Below are 25,231 nucleotides of genomic sequence, written 5' to 3'. Positions count from 1 at the left end.
GCTTTATCTATGACAAATCAATAAAGATGGTGTTGGGAAAGCCCCAGGATCTCAGCTCTGATTTTATCTAATTATAATAAACTAGGGTTTCTTTAAGGTTGAAATTTCTGTTTGTGTGCATGTATGTGCCTGTCTGTCTCTGACTGTCTCTGTCTCTTTCTTTATCTCTCTTAATAGCTCTCTCATACACATACATATATATGCACATATATACATCAACTATCTCAGATACATCCAACTCAGTTCATCAGATCTTTATTTAATTCAACAAATGCCCAATGTTTGCCTAACTATGTGCTAGGTGATGATGATGAAGATGGCAAATGGAAAGAAAGGGAGTGAGAGAACACAATATGGTCTTCTATACCATCTACCCAAAGAATAGGTTAAGGGGTATTCAATTCTGGTGCTGGCCAGTCAAATTTCTCTATTTCACCAAACCAAAGACAACCAGCCTGGCCACCTTCCTCTAACATTTTCCCAGCAGGGAAAACAACAAAAGCTCCAAAGGATTTCAAAGAAAAGATGGCTCCCTCCTGAGAGAACCATTGTTCTCTTAGGTCTTTTCCTTCCTCCACAACCCCACACCCTTCCACATAATAGGCAATTATATAATGGAAAAAGCCCAGGACTTCATGTTCAAGCACCTGAGTCTGACTCCAAGCTCTGCATTATCTATGGGCTCCTAGGCAAACCACTTTACCTCTCTAAGCCTCAGTTTCCTTATCTATAAAATGAAGGTTGGACTAAACTATCCTCAAGGCCCTTTCATGCTAAAAATCCTACAATCTTGAAGCTATTTCAACTAGGCTAAGAGTCAAAGCATGTAGGCCTAACCTAAGGTAACTTGTTAATTAACCTTTTCTGGGTCATGGACCCCTTTGGCAGTCTGATGAAGTGTATAGATTCCTTCTCAGAATAAAGGTTTTTTAAGTACATAAAATGAAATACCTAGGATTACAAAAGAAAATTATGCTAAAATATAATTTTTTAATTGTTAAAACAAGTTCCTGGACCCTAGGTTAAATCTAAACCCTATGTTCAAGTGAAGAAGAGAAACCACAGAGAAAAGATACAGAGGTAAGCTATATAGGATAGGACTTGGCAACTGATACAATGTAAGAATCAAGGGGAGAATCAAAATTAATGAAGATGATGAGTCCAGGTGATTGAGAGGATTGGGATGCCCTGAACAGAAATAGAAAAGGTGGTGAAGTTTAAACCCCTATATCCCCTTTGGCTAAGAGCAGGTTTTACTTTTGAATATACCTGGATGAGTTATCATGAATTCTATTTGACAAGTTGTCCCCTCAAACTACATAATTATACTTAGACTCTCTGAGTCTTTGTAAAATGGTCATAATAACATTGTTGCTACCCGTCTCACAAGGATGTTGTGGGGAAAGAACCATACATTCTTGCAAAGGAGTTAGGCAAAGTGGAAAAACTTAAATTTGGGGTCAGAAGAGGCAGTTTCAAGTTCCAATTATTATTTAGTATCGGTAGGTCCTTAGGCAAGTCTCTTTCTTCCTCTAGATTCCACTTCTTCTACTCTATAAAATGTAATCATGAAAAAAGAGATTACTTAGTTTTAACTTTAATCCATTCTAGCATTATATATTTAGTGGCATAGTAAGCAGTGTTGAATTTGCAGTCACCAAACCTGAGTTTGTTTCCTTCCTCAGATAGTTCCTTAGCTGTTTGATCCTGGGCAAGTCACTTAACATTACTCAGGCTGATTTTCCCCATATGTAAAATGGAAGTAATATTTGTATCTACCTCATAGAGTTATTATGAGGAGCAAATGAGATAATAGATGTAAAGCACTTTGCAAACATCAAATCACTGAATAAATATTAGCTATTGCTATCATTATTATTCTGATACTATGATATGGACCAAACCTCCTGCTCCAAAACAGAGGATCTAGAAATGGAAGGTGCTACAGGGACTACCTAGTCCAACCCATTTCATTCTATTTTTCTATAAGTAAAAAACCCAGGAGAGCCAGGAGGACCTAAGCAAGGGCATTTTAACCTAAGTCACTCTGTAGAAGAAGAGATTGGAGATCTCCCAGAGGCTAAGCTAACCTCCATCTGGCAACAGAAACAAATGCATGCATCCGAAAGAAAGGGCTCACTCCAGTGGAAGACAAAGATGGCAAGAACTGACATTCTCCCCATTGATTCCTATCAGAAATAAACTAAACACATGACACAATAAATGTAGGCAGTCTGCCTGTGGCTTCCTCAGACTGTGATGTAATAGAAAGAAAAAAAAAAACAATCAACAAATTATGCACTGAAGAGATGCCAAGTAATGTGATAGGGACTGGGAATTCAAAGACAATAATGAAATAATGATTTGGAATCAAATGACCTGGAATCAAATCCCAGCTCTACCATTTATTAATTATGTACTTTTAATTATATAATTATTTACTAATTATGTAGCTTTTCCCAAGATGTAATCTTCTTGGGCCTCAGTTTCTTCTTCTGTAATATATAAGGATGGGGGAGGGCAGCTGGGTGGCTCAGTGGATTGAGAGTCAGGCCCCAAGATGGGAGGTCCTAGGTTCAAATCTGACCTCAGACACTTCCCAGCTGTGTGACTCTGGGCAAGTCACTTAACCTCCATTGCCTATCCTTACCATTCTTCTGCCTTGGAACCAATACACAGTATCGATTCTAGGATGGAGGGTAAGCATTTAAAAAAAATACTGCAATCATCTCTTGGGAGGTCTGGGGTGAAAATTTGTCATCAGACTCTTCCTAGTTGTGTGACCTTAGGCAAGTCACTTAAACTCCATTGCCTAACCCTTACCACTCGTCTGCCTTAGAACCAATACACTATTAATTCTAAAACAGAAAGTAAGGACTTAAAAAGAAAATATGATTATAATCTCTTTCTTTATCTTATCTATTGCCAGACTCTTTACTTCCAATATTTTAAGGTTAACAGGGACCCATGTAAACTTTTAGAGTAGGGAACAAGCATGAGAGATAAATATTAGAATGACTAATCCACTAGGAGGTATAGGTAAATTGGAAGGAAAACAGATTGGCATCAGAGAAACTGATAACAAGATCTGAGGCAAGATAGGATGAATACATAATTGAAGAAGGAGATAGCAACCTTGGAAAAGTTACAAATTTAAGAGAGAATGTCAAAAGAGAAAAATCAACAATTGATGGGTTAAGCAAATAAAAATAACAAGTTACAGCACTTTAAGTTTATACTGCTTTCCCCCTACAACAGTCCTGTGAAATAAGCAACATTATTATGTCCATTTTAAGCATGAAGAAGCATGCTCTGCTCCTAACTTGTGTGACACTGGACAAGGATTTGAATCCAAGTCTTTTAACTTCCAGTCTAGTACTGTTTTCCACTTCACCACCCTGTTTCCCAGAATTAAAGCTAACTCCAAGCCCATGCAAGAGGGCTCAGGACAGGGGCACCTAGATAGTCAGGTCAGGAGACAGGAGGTACTGGGTTCAAATTTGACCTCTAATACTTCCTAGCTTTGTGACCCTGGGCAAAACATTTAACCTCAACTGTCTAGCACTTATTGCTCTTCTGCCTTGGAACTGATACTTAGTATGGATTATAAGACAGAAATTAAGAGCTTTTTTCCTTTTTTTTTTTTTAAAGAGAATTCAGGAGGAAGGAATAGTTGTCGATAGGGAGAGAAAAGCTGAAAGGGGAATCTGGGTTAGTTTAGGAGTGAAGATTGAAGGTGATAAGTATCTTAACTTTCATGAAAGTCTTATTGTTTGGGGAAGTTGCTGTGAAATAGTTTTGGGGATTCTATTCTTTCTAACTTTGGACAAATCACTTCCTCTTTTGAGGGCCTTAGTTTCTCTGATTGTCAAAACAACAGGTTGGTTAGAAGAAATTGAAGGGCTCTCTCAGGGCTAACATTCTATAAGGGTGACTAATGATAAAAATAATCATTATGTAATTATCACATTATTATTATATTATATAATTATAATAGTTCTTATTTGTACTTTGTTAAAAAGCACTTTCTTCATTACAGCCATGGGGGTTAAATGTACCCATGGTATTCTCTCTATTTTGTACATAAGGACATAGCGTTCATAAAAGTGATGGAGCTGGAACTTAAAACCAGATCTTCTGATTTCAAGTCCAGTATTCTTCATGACACTAGCCTCATTGTGCTATCCATATCTGGTCTCACTTCTTCCTTCACTGAAGCCTTTTCTGCCAAAACTTTCTCTTTCACAACCTGAATGATTCCATTACTTCTGCTTGCCCTTGCCTCCCCTCTGTATTTAGCTATGCAGTTTATACAATATGATGCCACTCTGTTTTCTGGGTTCTGTGGGTATATTACTCTTCCATTAAATGTCTAAATTAATGGAAGGCAGAGAATGGGTTATATACTCTCTTCATGTTCCATCTGAAACTTAGGTCAACTCAATCTTGTTATCAACCAGCAATATCCTTCAATCCTCCACAAAGCTTAAAACAGCTACCACTCTAACTGCTTGAAAACAATCCTCTTCTTTTCTGCAGCAGGAAAAACAAAAAAGCACCCAAGCATTTCCTCTTTTAAGAAATTATGAGATCAACACCTCTCACCCTACACCAAGATAGATCAACACCTCACACCCTACACCAAGATAAATTAAAAATGGGTGAGTGACTTAAACATAAAGAAGGAAACCATAAGTAAATTGGGTAAACACAGAATAGTATACATGTCAGACCTTTGGGAGGGGAAAGGCTTTAAAACCAAGCAAGACATAGAAAGAATCACAAAATGTAAAATAAATAATTTTGACTACATCAAACTAAAAAGCTTTTGTACAAACAAAACCAATGTAACTAAAATCAGAAGGGAAACAACAAATTGGGAAAAAATCTTCATAGAAACCTCTGACAAAGGTTTAATTACTCATATTTATAAAGAGCTAAATCAATTGTACAAAAAATCAAGCCATTCTCCAATTGATAAATGGGCAAGGGACATGGATAGGCAGTTCTCAGATAAAGAAATCAAAACTATTAACAAGCACATGAAGAAGTGTTCTAAATCTCTTATAATCAGAGAGATGCAAATAAAAACAACTCTGAGGTATCACCTCACACCTAGCAGATTGGCTAACATAACAGCAAAGGAAAGTAATGAATGCTGGAGGGGATGTGGCAAAGTAGGGATATTAATTCATTGCTGGTGGAGTTGTGAACTGATCCAACCATTCTGGAGGGCAATTTGGAACTATGCCCAAAGGGCGACAAAAGAATATCTACCCTTTGATCCAGCCATAGCACTGCTGGGTCTGTACCCCAAAGAGATAATAATGGACAAAAAGACTTGTACAAAAATATTCATAGCTGCGCTCTTTGTGGTGGCCAAAAACTGGAAAACGAGGGGATGCCCATCAATTGGGGAATGGCTGAGCAAATTGTGGTATATGTTGGTGATGGAATACTATTGTGCTAAAAGGAATAATAAAGTGGAGGAGTTCCAGGAGACTGGAACAACCTCCAGGAAGTGATGCAGAGCGAGAGGAGCAGAACCAGGAGAACATTGTACACAGAGACTAATACACTGTGGTATAATCGATATAATATATATAATAATGTGGTATAATGGCGGTGTAATGTCCCTGAACAATTTGCAGGGATCCAGGAGAAAAAAACACTATTCATAAGCAAAGGATAAACTATGGGAGTGGAAACACCGAGGAAAAGCAACTGCCTGAATATAGCGGTTGAGGGGACATGACAGAGGAGAGACTCTAAATGAACACTCTAATGCAAATATTATCAACAAAGCAATGGGTTCAAATCAAGAAAACATCTAATGCCCAGTGGATTTACGCGTCGGCTATGGGGGATGGGGGGTAGGAAAAGAAAATGATCTATGTCTTTAACGAATAATGCTTGGAAATGATCAAATAAAATATATTAATTAAAAAAAAAACAAAAACAAGAAATTATGTTTTATTTTCCCCTACTTATGTGTAAAAACTTCTATATTCATCTATTTTGATTTTCAAAATCTCTTCCTCCGTGCCCTCTTCCCCCTTCCCTAAGAAAGAAAACACTCTGATATAGATTTTACATGTGCACCCAAGAATTTCAAAGAGATGGCTCCCTTTTGAGTGGTGAACCACTGTTCATATGGTTCTTTCCCTTCCCTTCCACATTAGACAGTGAGGTGTGGTAAAGAGGACTGGACTTGGAGGCTGAATCACTCAAAGTCTTCACAACTTCAATATTATCCACTTAGCCAAAGGCTTTCTGGAAGAGCTAGGATTTGAACAAGATATTGAAGGATAGTAAAATGTTAGCAAGCAGATATTGAGGATAAAGGAAGACATTCCACGTACAGGGAAGATACAAAGTAGGAGAATGCAGGATAGCCCTAGGAAATAGTGGGCAATCCAGTTTGACTATTCACTAGCGTACAGACTACAAGAAGGGGTATAGAATGAGATAAGTCTGAAAATACAAGATAGTACTGAGTTGTGGAGGTGCTAGAATTTCAGGCTGAGGGATCTTTATTAAGTAGACAGAAGGGAGCCAGGGAAAGCTTTGACCAGAGAATGACAAGCAGATGTTTGAATTAGAAAGATTGATCTGACAATAGATTATCAATGCCTTGGAAGATGAAGAGAGTAGAGTTAGCAAGGCCAGTCAGGAGGTAAAAGGTTTAGGAATGCTTTAGCCTGTGTGACAGTAATACAGCTGTTTAACTTCTCTTTGCCTTTCTTGTCCTATCTCTAAAGCAAGAGTAAGGGGTTATAGAAACAAACTGCTTCACAAGGTTTTTCTCTGAACTTTTAGGTTTACAAAGTGCTTTTCTTACAACAACCTGGTGAGGTACACAGTCCAAATATCACTGTTCCCATTTCATATATGAGAAAACTGAAGCTTAGAGAGGTAATGGCACTAAGTCATTGTCTCTAACTTAACCAATTAGTAAATATTAGACTTAATTTGAACTCAAGTCTCTTGACACTAATTCTAATGCTCTTTTGACTACTCCAGCCTGATCTGTGAAGAATAAAACAATTTAAGATCATTCGATATCCAGTACTTCATTACCTAGTGTAAATCTTCAGCAAAACCTAGAAATTCTAAACAAAAATACCTATGACTTTGCACTGTCAAGAATGGAGTCAGGAGTGGACACTTTGTTAGGCACTATGGGTTTCTAAAAATGCATTTCTGCTAGTGGTGCCTACTCCACAAACTCAAAGAATCATTTATATACTTAAAAAATTTTTTTTGTTTGCTTTTTTTTCTTTGGGAGGAAGGGTCTTTAAACAAGGCAGGAAAAGGCTGAGAGAAGCATGTGATATGACTCTCAGCCAGCCCCCAACATTGGAATTCAAGACTCTCTTGCTGCCAACAAACCCAGCCCTGGCAAGGTCTACTGCTGTGGCCAACCACATGGCTCAAAGGAGATGAGCTGTCCGATGTGATTGCTGGAGATCAGGAAGAGACTTCTGAGGCCAGATTTGTGGCTCACCCAGCCAGGGATGATTTCAGAACCTAAGCAGGCTCTATGAAACCCAACACTTGGTTCTTCTGGGAGGGGGTTGTGAGAGTGAAGGTACAAGCGAAACCAAGTCACCCAATCTCCTCTTAGACCCTTTTTGACAAACTAATAGAATAGTGATCTGTAGTTCTAGTCCCCTGTTGTGACAAAAAGCCAAAAGTGCTCCAAAGAGAAGCTGGAATCTCAGGTATAAACAATAACAGCTCACATTCGAGAAGTGTTTTAAGGTTTCAGATATATTTTTCTCAAAGTAACCCCATAATATAGTATTGTATAGTAAATCCAATTCTCCTGACTCTAAGCCTCACTCTCTAGTCTCTCACAATATTGTGTGGCTTCCTCTAGAATACAAACTACATATATACATACAAGTCAGATAATTACAAGCACATACTACAGTCATGGAATTCTGCCTGTTCCCAGCCCTTTCTCCAACTTACACCCATATCAAAAGTTTGGTCTATATTCCTGACTACATTTTGCTTCTTTTCATGCCTCAGTTTTCCAATTTATAAAATGAGGTGGGCCAGACCAGATGGACCTAAGTCCTATACAGCTTAAACATTCTATATTCTAAATTTTAATATTAAATATTCCAAAGCCCCTTTCATCTCTAAAGACTTATGACCAATGATCTGTCTCCAATCTGCCTCCAAACCCACTCCAGAAACTGTCAGAAAACATGATGGATCTAGAATCGGAGGGCCTATGTTTGAAATCCATCTCTGTCATTTATTCCTGTTCAACAATGGGCAAGTCAATTAGTCTCCTAACCAGTTCTCAACCACCAAAAGGTCACCCCCTCCTTCTGGTCCTCAAATCCAGATGCATTCCAGAAGATTTCTCGAAGTGTCATCCCTAGATTCTTATTCAAGTTTTTCTTCTTAACTTATAGATTCTCTGTCTCTCCCATCATTTACTCTTACCACTACCACCCACATAGAGACACATACCCTCCTCCAAGATCATCAGGCCAACACATACCTATACTCTATAATGTCTCCTCACTTTATATATCTGGTCAGTTGCTAAATCTTGTCATTTCTACCCTCACATCTCTCATACATCTCTTCACTCACAGTTTCCACTTTATTATAGGTTCTTATCACCTCTTAACAGCACTGAAATAGCCTTCTAATTATTCTCTTTGTCTCATTCTCCCCCTTCTAATCTAACTCTCACTCTGATTGCAAAGTGATTTTCCTAAAGCAAAACTGACCATATCACTCTTCTATTCAACAGACCTTAGTGACTCCCAATTACTTATGGCACCAAATATCAACTCCTTTGTTTAGTATTTTAGTTTGTTACAACATGGCCTCTTCCTACCTTTTCCAGTTTTCTTATCTTTTATTCCTCTGTATGAATACTGCGCTCTAATTGTACAAGTCTCTGCATTTACTCACACCCAAACACTGTCATTTTGTCTCTGTATCTTTGCAGTGGCTGGAAAATGTCTTCCTTTTCACCTCCTCCTCTTAAGAATACCTGGCTTCCAACTAGACTTGGCTTAAATGCCACCTTCTACAGGAGTTCTTTCCTGGTCTCTCCAGCTGCTACAATCTTGCCTTCCAAGGTTCCATCTACTCTCTGTATCTTGTATGACCATTTTCATTTGCATGTTGCCCCTCCAATTAGAATGTTAGCTCCTAACTCTGGTCAATGAAATGGCCAACCAGGATTCCTCAGTACCAGTGACATAGCCTGCTACGATGATACCCATCTCATAACAAAGGCTCAAGGTTCAGAAAGAAACATGTATGTTTTGGACATGACCATGTAATGAATTTGTTTTGATAGACTATGTCCTTTTGTTAAAGCCTCTTTTTTTTTTCTCTGAAAGGTGATATTGCAGAGAGAAGTGGTTAGTAATGATGTCCTTCAAAAAAAAAAAGATAATTGTAATATTTTTAAATGCATAAAACAGAAGGAATTTCAGAGAATTTTGTAAGAAGTATGTAAAGATGTATTATATACATTTAAAAATAAGTGGAATGAAATGGAGAATGATGGCTTCATATATGATCATTTGTGTGTTCTGCTATATATATATTTGATTTCATAATAAAAAATAAAATTTATTTTAAAAAATGAAGCCTGCTACTCACCTTCTGTTAAGAGAGGTGATAGATTCAAAATGTGAATGGGACATATATTTTTGGGGACTGGCCAATATGAGATTTTAACTATTCATATTTGCTCTTAGGTTTTCTTTTTCTTTTTCCTTTTTCCAATACAGGGTGAGAATAGTGAAAGAGAAGCACTAGGGATAAGGTTCCCTCCCCTCTAAAATGAGAACAGAAGGAAGCACAGACAATCTGGACAGCTTTGACAGTTAATATGTTGCACATAAAAAAGAAAAACAAGTTCTACATAACAGATATTTGAAAATTCATGTGCAATTCTCCCCTTCTGTTCTATATGGGAATGCTCATTTTACTTGGTGCTCATTAAATCCACAAATTTTAAAAGTAAGGGGGAAAAAATACAAGATAAAAGATTGTGAGCCCTAGAGGACAGGAGCAGGTTTTTGTCTTTCTTGATAAGTAGTGTCTGGTACATGGGAAGCACTTAATGTTTATTTATTGATTCTCTACAACAAAATAAGGGATAATATATATATATATATATGTATATATATATATAAATTTTAAGGGACTACAGTAGAATGCCAGAGCACCAAGGAATCTGAAAACTACTCTCTCTTTGAAGCTTTTCTTAGGGAAAGTGGTCTCTCCTTTGCCAATTTTTCCTAGAGCACTTATATCTATATCTCTCCTTCCCCACTTCCCCATTCTATATTATCTTGGATTATATTTATATGTGTACATATCACTACTCCTCCTCCCCATAGACTGTAAACTCAGTGAGTATAGATACTATCCATTTTTCATCCAGATGTTCCCATCAACTAGCATCATGCTCTATATGCAGTAGGTACTCAGTAAATGGTAAATTTAAAATATCAGAGCCAGAAGGCACTTAAGGGAATAGATCTAAAACCTTCATCTCACAGATGAGGAAAATGAGACTCAGAGAATGGAAATGATTTGCTGTTAGGGACACAAAAGAGACTAGAACCTGGTGTCTTGATTCATTACACTACTTGCCTCTCATCTACCTGCATTAGAGACAGTGAACCATGCCACTGAAAAGAGCAGGTGGGAAAAGAAGTCGATCATTTCTTCACCCCATATTCCTTATCACACACTCAGCCCAGCTCAGACTGAAGTCAGAGATTTTCCCAGAGGCAATACAAGCACACACATACACACACACACACACACACACACACACACACACTCTTTCTCTCTTTCTCTCTCTCTCTCTCTCTCTCTCTCTCTCTCTCTCTCTCTCTCTCTCTCTCTCTCTCTCTCTCTCTCTCTCTCTCTCAAAAAGAAACCCATATTGAAACCCAAACACAAAATTCCCTAGCTGACAAGCAGAAATCAGCGTTCTGTGCTATGGATCATCCTCCATCCAGCCCAACAGGAGAAACCCTCAAAAAAAACACAATTGTCTGCCAACCCATCAACCACATTCTCAGGGGCAAGAGGGCAAGAGGCCCCTCCCCAGGGACCAATCCTCTCCCACAAGGAGCTCCTCTGGCTGCCAACCAGGACTTAAAGCAGCAACAGGCCTGCACATGTGCAGTCAGGCGATGACGCGTGAACACAACAGACCCAAACTGGGTCCACACCCCAGAAAATTTGCTTGGCTATGAAGGAGGTACAGGGAGCCAAGCAGGTCCTCAGTACAATAATACTGTTATTAATAATAATAGCTATAATTCCTATGAGGGCATTTTTACAAAGCACTTTTCTCATTAATTGCCCTTCCAGTAAGGTAGTAGAAATATTATCAGAAATCATGGTGCACTTGAAAGAAAACTTTGGAGTTAGGTGAGTCCTGGGTTCAAATCTCAGCTTCAGTGCTTACTAGTTGTATGACCCTGACTGAGAAACAACCTCTCCATGCCTCAGGTAGCTCATCTATGAAGTGGACATAATACCCAAAGGTCATTACATGTTGTAAAAATTGGCATAAATTATGATTTTTGTACTTCCCATTTCACAGATTAGGAAACTGAGGATGACAGAAAAAAAGGACTTAACCACAGTCACATAGCTATTAGTGACAACCAGAATTTTAACCCAGATCTGCTAACTCCAAATCCAATGTCCTTTCTACTTTACTATAGCTAATTCCCTAGTAGAAATGGCAAAATTGATCTTTGCTCCTCTAAGCCTTCTTCTCCATACTCATCCCTTTTGGTATTCTATTCCAACTGACTAAGCAGCTAGACACCTAGGTGGTTTGATAGAGCCTCAGATTTGGAGTTAGGAACTGGCCTTTGGACCCTTACTAGCTGTGTGGCCCTGGTCAAGTCATTTAACTTCTGGTGGCTTAGTTTCTTCATGTATAAAATGAAGATAATAATAGCACCTACCTCACAAGGTTGTTATGAGGGAAAATGTGATAATATTTGTAAAGTGCTTAGCATAGTGCCAGTAGATGCTTCTTAAATCTAAAATCATCTAATCCTAATCACACTGAGCCACTTAGGGTTAAATGTGACCCCTCTCAAAGATAATTATGTTTTAAGTGAAGCCTGACTTAGCATAGGCAATGACTATTCCCAGGGGAATGAATACTAAAATGAAATTTAAAGGCCTACCTACACATGGAAAATACCTCTAGGAGCCTTCCATTGCTAACCTAAGCTTGAGCACCTAGCTTGCTTCTAACATTTACTATACCCATAGCCCAAAGATTCAGGAATCTAGAGTTCTAGATATCAAAAGAATAAAGGATATAGCTCTCAAGCAGAGATTCATCCTATCTCTGACACTAAATCTTCTTAAATCTCTTTCAGTTCTAAAATTCTTCAAGTTTGTCAAGGGATGTTAGATTCCTTGTGAAAGCCCTGGATGCCTAATATTTGAGGTGGGATAGTGGTTGTATATGAAGATATAGATCCTATAAAGAAAAAATGAAGAACACATAGTCTGAAGCCCAGACTTGGATTATCATGGGCAGGATGAGGAACTTGGTTGTAGAGTTGAGGAAAAAGGACTCCCAGAAGTCCTTTAGCACTTGAATTGGACTTTCAGAAAGCATCTAGACATTTGATAAGGCTCAGTCTAAAGAGGTGGGAATCTCCAAGTCCAGTTTTCAGCAAAGTGAGACAGGAATTTCTCCAAGAGTGAGTAACCTCGTTCTGCCACTAACATACTTTATGACCATGAGCAAATCTCTTCCTTTCTCTAGGGCTCAATTGCTTCATTAAGGGGAAGGAAGATAAAGGGGAAAGTTAGTTTAGCTCTCCTCTAATATTCTATGGTCCAATATCCTAAGCTCTAAGGACCTTTCCTGATTTGACATTTCTATGACATAAAAACCGTTCTATGATCTAAGCCAAGCCTCATAACAGGTCAGGGATCCCTGGCTCCTAAGGCATGAGCAGGCTTAGACCTAATCTCCTAGCCACAAGCACACCTCCTGTCTAGAGGCAAGGTAGATATAAACAAGCTTGGCCTCACTGAGAAATCCAGTAACCCAGAATTAAATTGATCACTATGTTAGAATTCTCCACACGTGTCAGAAGACAAAAATGCAGAGACATTTCTTAATTACTTGTGTTTGAAAGGAAGGAAAGGAGAAGTTAGAACTAACCTTGTTAAGTCCCTTCCCCACTACCTACTGAAGAAAGTGCCTAGCATTCAGACCCTATCATTCAAGACGCATTGCAATTAATTTTAGCTTACCTTTACTTCTGGCATTCTCCCAGCTCTATACAAGGGAAACATTACTTAATCTCTCTGAGCCTCAGTTACCTCATCTGCAGAAATGGTGATGACACTACTAGTAACTCATTTGGATAGCCCTTTAAACTTTGTGAAGTACTTTCCTCACAATAACAACGTGGGACAGGTAGTACAAGTATTGCTATTCTCATGTTACAGAAGAAGAAACTGGGACTCATAGAGACTGAATAACTGTATCATACAGCTAATATGTATCAGAACCCAGGTCTCTTCTAATTCTAAGTCCCATTTTTTTCCTCTTAAAGGAGCTGCTGCCTGCTCTGTCCAACCCCCTCCCATGCACTCCATAATTTTCTAAATTATTATACTTTTGCACACTGTCTCATCTCCCCTACAGGGTTACAAGCCCGTTGAAGGCAGAGACTGTGGCTTTCCTACCTTTACTTCTCCAAAACTTAGCACAGGGCTTACACACAGTAGGCATTTACTAGATGTCTGCTGAATTGAATTATTGGATGGTCTCCAAGTAATCTCTATTTGGCTTTGGAGGCTGTGATGCAATGTTTGTTGTCGCATTCTAATGGTGCCCAGCCATAGGAATTCTCATTACTTAAGGAGGAAGGTAGGCAAGCAGGCAGCCCAGGAGTGTACTGACTGCCAGTCTGGGGTAACAAAAAGTTCACGGATAACCCACCAGCAGATAATAGAGAGCTGGCTGTGACCCAAACAGAAAAATGTCAGAAAATACATAAGTAATAAATCCTGTAGCTCTGGGGCAAAGGGTTATAGCATTTTGAAAATCCATTTGCTTCAGTTGTCTGGAAGTTGACCCTTATCTTCATTCACAGAGGAATGGATCCAATCTCTGTCCGGCAAGAACAACAATTTGTTTGGCTCTCAAAACCTGTAATGATTGAAGCTCAAAACCTGGTGGGGAGGTTTCTGGTAGGTTTCTTCCTGGAAAGTGAGGCTTAATGCTCACATCTCTACTTCCCAGGCACACAAAAAATCGCTGGTTCTTTGTATCAGAATCCAAGCCGGGAAAGAGGTTTCCAGATGTCAGGTGGGAGAAGTAAAGGGGACAAGCATCATCAAACTGGACCCACAGAAGCTTCTTGTTGACCTCTTCCAAGCTCCAGACCCTAGGATGGTCTTTTACTGAGAGTCCCCAGACTCGGAATGAGAGGAGCTCCTATTTTTCCCAGTCACAGCTGCCCAACAGAGCGACAAACCTTCAGGGGGGGAGCCTGTGCTCTACTCGAGATCCAGACCCTCTCCCCCCCATCTCAGGCAGGGCACCGATGCACACATACAAGTTCATAAAGTTAAGCTAAACAGATCATTCCCCAGTTCTCCAGAAGGAACCGTATTCGCGATCCAAGCCCACTCACAAGTCTCCCACCTACTCTGGCCCGTGAAGAGTTGGCGAAAGATACTATGGAACACACAGACACACACACACACCATTTTCTTACCTCTAAATGCCAAAACGGCAGCTTCGTCCTTCATTCTTGGGGGGGCCCGGGGGGCCCATGATAGTACCCGAAGCTCAAATCACCCGAGCTGGGTCATCTGGGGTGGGAGCACGGCCTCTCAGAGTCCTGGGGGAGTGGGTGTCTGCGCGTGCGCTCTCCCCACGGCCCAGGGGTCCGGGCTGGGCGGGGGGTGGGGGGGAGCGTCGGAGGAGGGACGTTGGCTGGCTCTAGTTCCCAATGGACCCAGGGGACTCGAAGGGGGCCCTGTGTGCGCGCCCTCCTCACAGTCACAGGGGCTTGCAGCCGGGCTGGCTCAGGCAGACAAAGTTTTTCAGCGGGAGTGTTGGGGCCCCAGCCTGCCCTGACCCCGGCCAGCAATGGGTGGGAGAGTCGAGCTCCACTCTACGCTTCACAGTCAGTATCTGCTACTCCAAGATTCTCTCAGACCACTGGCCGCCGCCGCCGGCTCCCAAACTCCTCTGGGTCCCGGCAGCAGCAGCGCCGGTGGCTGTAGCCAGGCCCCCCCGCGAGCCAATCAGAGCGTGGCGGCCAGGCGCTCCGCCGCTCGCCAGAGCCTTAGCTCTACATGAATGACTGCAGAGGACTAATGGGTCGATGAGGCCCGGCCCCTCCAGGCCCCGGGCCCCCCAGGCCCCGCCCCCTCCAGGCCCCAGGCCCCTCCAAGCCCCGCCTCACAAGTCTCCCCCCGCCCCTCCAGACCCAGCTCCAACCAGGCAGGCCAAGTGAACAATGAGGGAGGGAGGGCTCAAATGAGGCTGGCTGGGAGTCGGGGGTGAAGCCGGAATGGGGGAGACGCTGCACCTGTTTCCAAACAAACGCACAATAACGCAAGAGATGCTTCCCAGCTCCCTCAGGGAGCCGAACTGGCTTGAAGGACTGACGAAGTTGCCCCAGCATCGGCCTAAGCTCCAACCTAGATGAGATCCGCACCGCGCAGCGTCCCTCTGGGCAAGCGCCCAGCCCTTGCAGTCAAACTGTGTGCCCCCACCCCAACCCTCGCCTAGCCCGGGTTGCTAGATTTGATTAGGGGCGGGACCAGGTTCGGCACGGGAGGGATGGGGGCAGGGGGGAAGGAGAAGAGGTTCAGGGGAAATTTCCCTGTAGTGTTTGGAGAATTTCAGGTTCAAGTTCCATCCACACTCTGTACCTCTCAGGTATCTTGGAGAATGCGGGGGTCCCGCGCGCACTGGGTTCCCTTCCCAGAGTAGGCTTGTGGTTACGACACCTGGACGCTGCCGTATGGCCCTAGCTTTCTCGGCTCTAGCCTCTAGAGGAGATTCTGGGGCCGGGGCCAGAACAGGAGCAGTGCAGAGGAGTGGCTTAAGCCAGGCCCAGTTCAGCTCTGGGTAACCCAGCCCAACCCTACTTAGAAGAGCCCCACTCACCCAGCTTGCTTCTGTCAGCCCCAAAAGAGCTGTCTGGCCCTGTCCAATCTTCACAACCCCACCTGGTTCTCACCAGCCTAGAAGAGTCCCGACTGACCTTGCTTCAATGTTCTGCCTAACCCCTTCTGTTACAGTCTTAACTAAAACCAAAAGAGCCCAGTTCGGCCCTACACCATCCATTAAGCCCTATTCAGACCTAACCAGTTCAGTAGAACCCTTCCGACACAACCTTATTCAGTACAAGAGAGCCTTCTTTGGCTTCAACCTGATCCAACCCACCGTAGCCCAGAAGAAACTAGCATGGGCCCCCTGACACAGCCTGCCCAATACATATAGACCCAACTCCTGGTAACTTTTTTTCTGGAGTTACTTCCAGTATCCTTGGAACTTACAGGTACTTTTCCAAAAAATCTTCAAGGATAAAACTCAAAGGGTTTGGAACCCACACACCCACCTCCTGAACTCAACTAACTATAAAACTGTGAAACTGGAGTCCCCACTTGTAAAGACAGCTGGGATGGGGCCCCAGGGTGGGCTGTTTCCAAGCTAAACCCCTCACTTCCTCAGATAGAACTCAAGTGAGGCTATCTTTACCCCTAAAGTGGAGCAGTGACCTAGTTTTCCCAATACCCTGAGCAAGGACCCTATGGAGCAAAGTATAGCATTCACCCCACCACTCCACAAACTAAGGGTAGAATACATTAGTGAAAGCTACTATCCCAGTTATAACCAAGTATATCAGTAAAGACTGAAAAGCTTCCTAAACTCAGGCAGATACCCAGCTGTAAGATGATCCCTCACATTCCTGCCTAATACAGTCTGCTGCTGTCGACTTCCAAACCTGCCTCTAATTCCAGAGGCTGTGGCATTATTTCCAAAGACAGCAACAGGACTCCATTTCCATACCCAATAAAACACTATTTAAGTTTGCTCTCACATAGCTGAGCAGGATCTACTCTTATCTGTACAGTCTTACTGAATACAGGACAGATATTCATGCCCTATTTCTAGTCTTACCAAAATGGACAAAGGTAAAACCTCTTAGCATACTATACTGGAGAGTGAACTGGGCTTAGAGATCAAGAAATTAGGTTTCAGACCCTTCCTGTGCCATTAACCAGCTGTGGGAGCTCAGGCAAATCATGCAAGGCCTCAGTTTCTTCATTTATAAAATAAGGGTTGGAGCAGGTAATACCTCAGGTTCCTTGCAGCTCTTACATTTTATGTTATAAGATCCCTTCAATTCTTGTTTTCATCAGTCCTAGATCACAAAATGGTTTCATGGCATAGTTGGGCACAAAGGACATGCTCAATACTTTTGGCAGCTAGTAGATTCCTCTTCCTCTGGGTTCTTAAAACCAAGACAGGATTGTAATATATCAAGTATATTACAGAGTACAGTATAGTAATGTTTCCACTGGATGGAAGCAGAGAAGGGAGAGGAAGAATGAGAAAAGGAGGAAATCAGTAGAGATAGGAGAGGTGGATAGAAATAAAAAAATATATATAGATGGGGAAGGTTGATGGAGGAAATGGAGATGAATAGAAGTGAAGGAAATGGGTGTGGAGGAGGGAAGAAGATAAGGAAAATGAGGAAACAGAGATTTTGTAGGAAAGTAGAAGAGAAAAAGTAGGGGGAAGGGAAGGAGCTCACATGTTCTCATCTGAGTACAGATTGAGCTGGATATTCTCTAAAGTCCTTTCCAACTCTACAATTCTTTATAATACTTGGTGAAAGGAGCAAAGCAACAGAACACCTGTCTGCAGGGGCAGGGATGAGTGGAAAGAGAGATAGAGATCTTGTCATTTTGAATCAGAGAATCTTTGAGCTCTGGTGGTACCAACTAATAGCTTGGGGATGTCACTTTACCTTGAAGAGTATTTCCTTAACTGAAAAATGAATATAATATTATCTGTCTTCCCATTTCATAGTATTAAATAAGATAGTATATATGAAGGTGTTTTATGGTCATAAAGCATGATTCACAGGTAAAATACAATCATTGAGTGTCAGGGCTGAAAAGAGGCCATAATATAGGAGTTTCTCACCTTTTCTTGTAATGTAACATGGATTTTTCTGAATGTAACATGGATTTTTTGGGCAGTTTCAGGAAGCTTGTGGATACCTCAGAATAAGGTTTTAAAATAAATGCAAGAAATAGTTTCATTTAGAAGTTAGTGAACATAAAGATGTATTTTTTCCTGTATGAGTCAATAGGCTGCATAAAAATCTGTCCCCAGACTCCTTCTGTGGATCTCAGGTTAAGTACTGAGCTAGATATGTTTTGACTTGAAAAGCAAAGACCAAATGGAGGTCATAAGACAGACATAGAAGGAAACTTAGAGAGCATCTATCAAAGGGATTCTTTTTTTTTTTAAACCCTTACCTTCTGTCTTGGAACCAATACATAGTATTGGTTCCAAGGCAGAAGAGTGAGTGGTAAGGGCTAGGAAATAGGGGTTAAGTGACTTGCCCAGGGTCACACAGCTAAGAAGTGCCTGAGGCCAGATTTGAACTCAGGATCTCCCATGTCTGGGCCTGACTCAGTCCACTGAGCTACCTAGCTGCCCCCTATCAAAGGAATTCTTAACCTTTTTTGTGTTGTGAATCTCTTTGGCAGTCTAGCAAAATCTATGGGCCTCTTCTCAGAATAATGTTTATAAATGCACAAAATTAAATATATAGGATTACAAAAGAAATCAATTATATTAAAATGTAGTTATCAAAAAAAATTTTTTTAAGTTCATGGACCCTTCATTAAGAACCCTTGTTTAGCCCAATCCAGGATTTAGGTAACTTATTTTTAAAAACCATTATCTCAAAAAGATCATGAACACTAACATGGGAATAAGACCTAATTTCAAAATGGGTATTTTTTCCCTATCTTTAATATATTTGGTTAGTTAGTGTTTGCGGGGGAAGAAGAAAAAAGATCTGGATTAAAACTGGAAATATTAGGAGACTTTTCTTTATTTATAATGGGAACAAACATGGAAAATTATTTTCTAGTTCACTGGGAATCCCTGTCTTCTGTTTTAGCCCTCTACCCTGAATGCATAAGATGGTTTTCTATAAAACACCTGCTTTATATTGAACATTGTGGCCTATCAGAAGGACTTGAAGAGTTTCCCATAGCTAAGGATCCAAACTCAGAGTAGAGGGATTGATGCTACTTATTCCTATCCTTTGACCCTCTTAGGTATAGGTGTGGGAGGATCATGTTATCTACTCTTTTAGGGAAGTAGCACTATGTGGTGGAAAGACCCCTAAACCAGAAGACAGAACACCAAGGCTATCTTCTTGATTAGTGCAGTGGGACTTTGGGCACTCAACCTCATGATCTATAAAATGAGAGGGTTAAACTGATCATCTTAATAGCCCCATCCAAGTTTGATAGTTTATATTCAAAGTCCTTTTCATTGCTAATATTTCATGCTTTTTGTTCTGGCTTACCTTCTAGCCCTGATATTCTATGGTCTAAGAGGCCCAGACTTGTTGAACAACCTGTGTTCCAGTTTTAAGTTGGTCTCTCTTACTGATCCACACTTTCCTACTCTATAAAATGGGAGTTGCAGGGCTTGAATTGCTTACCTCACAGAGCCATTTTGAGGGAAAACTTTATAGGTAATAAAACACCATAAAAAATATTGGCTAAAGTGACTACTATGGTCCCAAAAAGGAATCCTTAGTACTGGAGAAGAACATGGCTGGGACAATTTCTGGCTTCTGGTAGGTAAGATCATCAATGCATATTCCAATTTCAGGTCCTTGTTCAAGATGACAAAAGGTGATTTCTTAGAGATATTAACATAATTACTAGACTCCCATGCTATAGAAAAGCAATTAGATGAGTCTGTGATTTTCACAGTTATTTGTCTCAGAGAAGGCATCTGTAGTTCATCTGCTGTGACGATTCATGGCTGCATTCTGTAATCATCAGGAATTATTTTGCTAATAACTGAGGTACTATCATATAATTTAGTTTTAATGCCACAAGACACCCTCCTCAGAATAATCACAGCTCGACTGATTCCAATTTCTAGGTTTGTGACTTTTCCAGAGAAGAGATTCAGTTGCTGGAGGCTGGAGTTTTTGCTTCATGACCCAGTCATCTCAGAGAAAAATAGAATGCACTTCTCAGTCCCCAGACACCTTTAAGAAGAGGAGGAAGCCCTAGTATTGAATGAAGCTGAAGAAAGATTTTCATATTTTAAAAGAATCTAAGGAATCATTTACTCTAACCTCCTTATCTGTGAGATGAAAAAAAAAATTCACTTTCCTAAGGTCACGCAGCAAGTAATTTATACACAGTAAATTACAAACTACTTAGGCAGGTTTTCAAGGTCCTTTATGTTCTGTTCCATATTACCAATCCCTAATCTATCACATTTCCCAATAATCAGTAACTTCTCATACCCCTTTGAAAACATAGCCACGGGTGTTCATTAAAAGGTTTATTTATTGATTGGTTTACAGGAATCCCTAGCTTCTGGATTTTAGATCACCTTCTCAGTGTATAGAATAGCCGTCAGGGTTTTCACTGGATGGAAGCAGAGAAGAGAGATGAAGAGGAGAGAAGAGGAAGAAATAGGGAGAGGTGGGAGAGAAGGGAAAAAATAGGTGGAAGTTAATGGACATGGAGGAGATGGGTAGGAGTGAAGGAAATCAGTATGGAGCAGGAAGGAAGAGAAGATAGATGAGGAAAGAGGAAAAGGAGAGATTTAATAGGAAAGTAAAAGAGAAAAAGTAGGGGCAAGGGGAGGAGCTCATAGTTCCCTGCCAGTGATTGTGGCCAGGAGCCAGTTCTCCTGCCTTGTCCCCATCAAAGCTCAGTCTCAGGCTGCCAAATAGTGTTTGGAACAGAGACCCTTTGAAGCTACAGACACAGGAAACGTCTGGCTGAGCAAAGTCTTTTGCTGGGCCTGCTCCTTTGCAAGGCTCCTTCACTCCTTCACTTACAAAACATCAGGTTGGGCTGTGCCTAAAGTCAGAGTCTGTCATTTTGTCTATCTCTGTCTATCTTTCCTTTCTCTCCCTCTCATTCCCATCTTTTCCCTTTCCCTAGCTCTTTTCCTCTTTCATCCCCTTTCCTTACTCCTTTTTCTTTCCTTTTTCCTCCTCTTTCTCCCATTATATTTCTTCTTCTTTCCCTCTTCTTGCCACCAGGGTAATATCTGAGTCAGTTCTCTTCACATCCCCATTTCCCCATTAATTGCAAGCAAATGCTTCTTTTCTATACTAATTCTCCTGAGTGGATGAAAGCTCATAGCAGTGGTGACAACAGCTAGAGCTGAAGGTAATAAAGCCTAGGTTCACTTAAATTTAGTTCTGAGCACACAGGGGGTGGGTTTTTTTGGAAGTTCTTAATGACTTGTGATTATAAGTGGACACTACAGGGGCTTAAGTTAGCAGTGTGGTGGCATAGAAAGAAAGATCACCACTGACTGGGAGGCAGGAGACCTTGTTCTTCTGTCAACTTGCTGTGCAACCTTCAGGAAGTCATTTCTATTCCTTGGACTTCAGTTCTTCCCCTTTAGAAAATCAAGATCCTAGAGTAGATAACCTCTAAATTTCCTTCTAGTCTCTGTTCTATTTTCCATCATTCTGCATTCTCAGCTTCTACCTGCCTCAATATTCTATATAGGCATACCTCATTTTATTGTACATTGCTTTATTGCACTTTGTAGATATTGCATTTTTTTTAAATTTAAGATTCGTGGCAACCATGTGTCAAGCAAGTCAATTGGTACCATTTATCCAATACAATGTGTTCACAAAGTGTTACATTTTGGTAATTCTTGCAATATTAAAAACTTTTTCATTACTATTGTATCTGCTATGGTGATCTGTGATTAGTGATCTTTGACATTACTGTTGTAATTATTTGGGGGCACCACAAACTTTATCCATATAAGACAGTAAACTTAATTTATAAATTTTGTGTGTATTTCTGTGTTTCAATGACAGTCTATTCCTGTCTCTCTTCCTCTCCTTAGACATCCCTTTTCCCTAAGACACAACAATATTGAAATTAGGCCAATTGATAAACCCAAATTGACCTATAACTTTTTGAGTGAAAGGAAGAGTCAATCAATGTGGCCAACTTTATTGTTTTCTTAAGAAATTACCATTGCCACCCCAAATGTCAGCAACTATCATCCTGATTGCTCAATAGTCATCAAGTTTGAGGCAAGACCTTTCACCAGCAAAAATATATATATATATATATATACATATATATATATATTGATTAGCAGTATTTTAGCAATGAATTATTTTTAAGGTATGAATACTGTTTTTTAAGATATAAAACTACATACATGCTTATTAGACTACAGAATAATGTAAACACAACTGTTACATGCACTAGAAAATTTAAAAAAATTCATGTGAATCACTTTATTGTGATATTTATTGTAGTGGTCTGGAATGAGACTGGCAATATCTCCAAGGTATGCATGTTTTCAAAAGCCCCTCCCAGTTTTAACATTCTCAATGTACCCTTCCATTCTGAATTTTCATTCTATATTATACTATGTGTAATAATTAAAAATAAATAATATTTCTTGCTGCCCAGAGGTATATATTTTATAAAGTTTATTATGAAGGGTAGACAATCATTCCTAAGTAACCTGGCCGCATGGAGCCTAGCCTGTCAGTTCCTCTCTCATTTCCCCCTCATCTCCTGCACTGTCCCTTCTCCTCAGGCTTCCCTCATGGTCTTCTCATCCATCTCTCCCTTTCTCTCATTGGTCTCCCCTGTCCTGCCCCAAACCTTAACTTTTATTGACATACAGAACGTATGCGGACGCAAGCCGACAGAAACCTGGCACAACTGTGGTATGACAGGAATGTTTTATAGACAGGTAAAGTTACTCAGGAAGGGATGAGCTTCCTTGACACATATGTGAAAAATGTCCCAAATTGGGCAATATCTCCTCTTTCTAGGTGTTCAGGCAAGGGACCAAATTCTCTGGAAGTTTTAGTTCTAGCAAAAAAGGATTAATTTTAATAAAACTTCAATACAGAAACAATGTATTGCGTACAGTGAAAAACAGGAGCATACTGTGGGGACACACGTGTTACAAAGTAAACCTGGCACACAAGCTTCATTTTACCCTGAAGGAATACAGGCTTGAAGGATTCCCCAATAGTTATGCTCAAACAAAACTCTTCCAGGGGAACTTTTGCCCTGTGACTTTCTGCCCCCTTGAGTTAAAAACCAGAACAACAGGTTCCTAGCCATCAAGAAGAGACGAGTTCTTCTCCAGTGACTGGGATCTTTCTGCAGCAATCAAGGTTATCTCTATTATAGAAAGGAGCAGGGTCTGGCACCCTACACCAAAAGATGAGAAGCTGCTCTTTGCCCAAGGGAGAAGAGAAAGAGAATGCCATTCAATAGATTAGAGAGATAATGTGAAAGCATTCTTGACCCCAGTGCCTGGCCTTTTCTCTTACCCAACAGTTCTCATTTCTCTGATCATGCTCCCTAAATCTCATCTTCAGATCTCTAGGATTATGTCGTTGAAATACAAACTCCCTGAATTATAAGGTTGTTTCATTTTTGTCTTCCTATCTTCAGTCAGCACTTTGGATAGTGCCTTGAACCCAGTAGGCACTTAACAGATATTTGTTTTGTCGATTTAACTGACCTAAGTCAAGGGCAGAATGAGCAATTAGTTATGTACTCTTATATGAAGGGCTCTGGGGAGGCTCTTCCACTCAGAAAAATTTCCTTCATTCTCCTATGATCTCCTGAATTAGCCCTGCAGGTGCATTACTACAAATTGATTCCTTTTTGTTAAGTACTGCCCTTTCCCTTTTTCAAGCAAGTATGAGTTATTATCATTGAATCATAGATCCAGAGGAGGACCTTAAAACAGAGGATGATATAATGAGAAAGGACCTCAGGATCCAGGACATGGAACATTAGAGCTAGAAGTAACCTGAGAACATAGAATTTTAAAATGCAAGACAAAGAAATGTTGGAAGTGTTAGAGACTACAGAAAGAATTCTTTAATGCCTTCATATGAAGAAACTGAGGTCAAGAGGTGGGAAGAAGACTTGTCCTAGGTCCCATAGTTAGGGTTTGGTTTGGTTTGGTTTGGTTTGGTTTGGTTTGGTTTGGTTTTATGAGAAAAGGTTTCCAAGCTGCCATCTTCTGACAATCCTTTGGGTGGGCAAGAATCTCAGAAACTGCTCTGACTTGATACTCAAAATTCTTAGCTTTAATAAAGAACAAAACAGAGTGGTTTAGAAAATGCATGAGGATGAGAAAAGGAAGGGTAGAAGAGCCAAAAGAAAGAAATCTGGGAACTCTCCTTTCCTTCCCCCACCAAAGCTGTGATTTGCTACCACAGCTGTTGCTATTGCTATTGTTTATTGGAAATTTAGGTCAGAAGAGCCTCTGTCTGCACATTTTCTCAGACCAAATAGAAATCAGGCTTGGGAAGAGAGGTAGTGATGAAGATGATTGTGACTGACCAAGGGCAAGGAACCTGAGATCAACTATATATGACCAAGTAGGGAATGTGGAGAGGCTGGGGTATGTGAAGGCCACAAGGATGAACTTTCTCAACTTCACAGTTTAGCCAAGACAACTCAACAGATAAAAGTGATATCATGGAAGGACTACTGCACTTGAAATTAGGAGTCATACATTCAGATTTCTAAATCTTTGACTCACTTTGGTGTGGAAATTTGAACAAATCATTCCTTTGATTTTATTTTTTTTAAACCCTTACCTTCTGTCTTAGAATCAATGCTGTGTATTGGTTCCAAGGCAGAAGAGTGGTAAGGGCTAGGCAATGGGGGTCAAGTGACTTGCTCAGGGTCACACAGCTGGGAAGTGTCTGAGGCCAGATTTGAACCTAGGACCTCCCATCTCTAGGCCTGGTTCTCAATCCACTGAGCTACCCAGCTGCCCCCCCCATTCCTTTGATTTTAATATCCTCATATCTTAAAGCTTGTCTAGCTGACTTTTAATTTCCTCCCAATTCTAAGAACCTTATGACCTTAGTTTAACACTCGGCTTATAACAAGG

At 40.6% G+C, this 25,231-nt stretch overlaps 1 protein-coding gene across 15 annotated transcripts in view; it reads right to left on the bottom strand.

Moving 5' to 3' along the window:
- Positions 1 to 25,231, bottom strand: part of DAB2IP (DAB2 interacting protein) — a 332,379-nt gene that overhangs the window by 283,806 nt on the left and 23,342 nt on the right. For 6 of the 15 annotated variants that reach the window (XM_007474586.3, XM_056812054.1, XM_056812061.1 and 3 more), the window contains exon 1: positions 14,781 to 15,381. The exons of 8 other annotated variants lie outside the window; for them this stretch is intronic. In XM_007474586.3, coding sequence (XP_007474648.1) covers positions 14,781 to 14,814 — 34 coding nt within the window. In that variant the 5' untranslated portion in view covers positions 14,815 to 15,381. Of the gene's footprint in view, positions 1 to 14,780; positions 15,385 to 25,231 lie in introns of those variants that run through there. One more of the 15 variants, XM_056812060.1, reaches the window with a different exon arrangement.

This window comes from Monodelphis domestica, chromosome 1 (assembly GCF_027887165.1).
Source record: "Monodelphis domestica isolate mMonDom1 chromosome 1, mMonDom1.pri, whole genome shotgun sequence".
NCBI lineage: Eukaryota > Metazoa > Chordata > Mammalia > Didelphimorphia > Didelphidae > Monodelphis > Monodelphis domestica.
The sequence above is the reverse complement of the archived record's forward strand: the minus strand, read 5'-3'. Positions and strand labels throughout refer to the sequence as shown.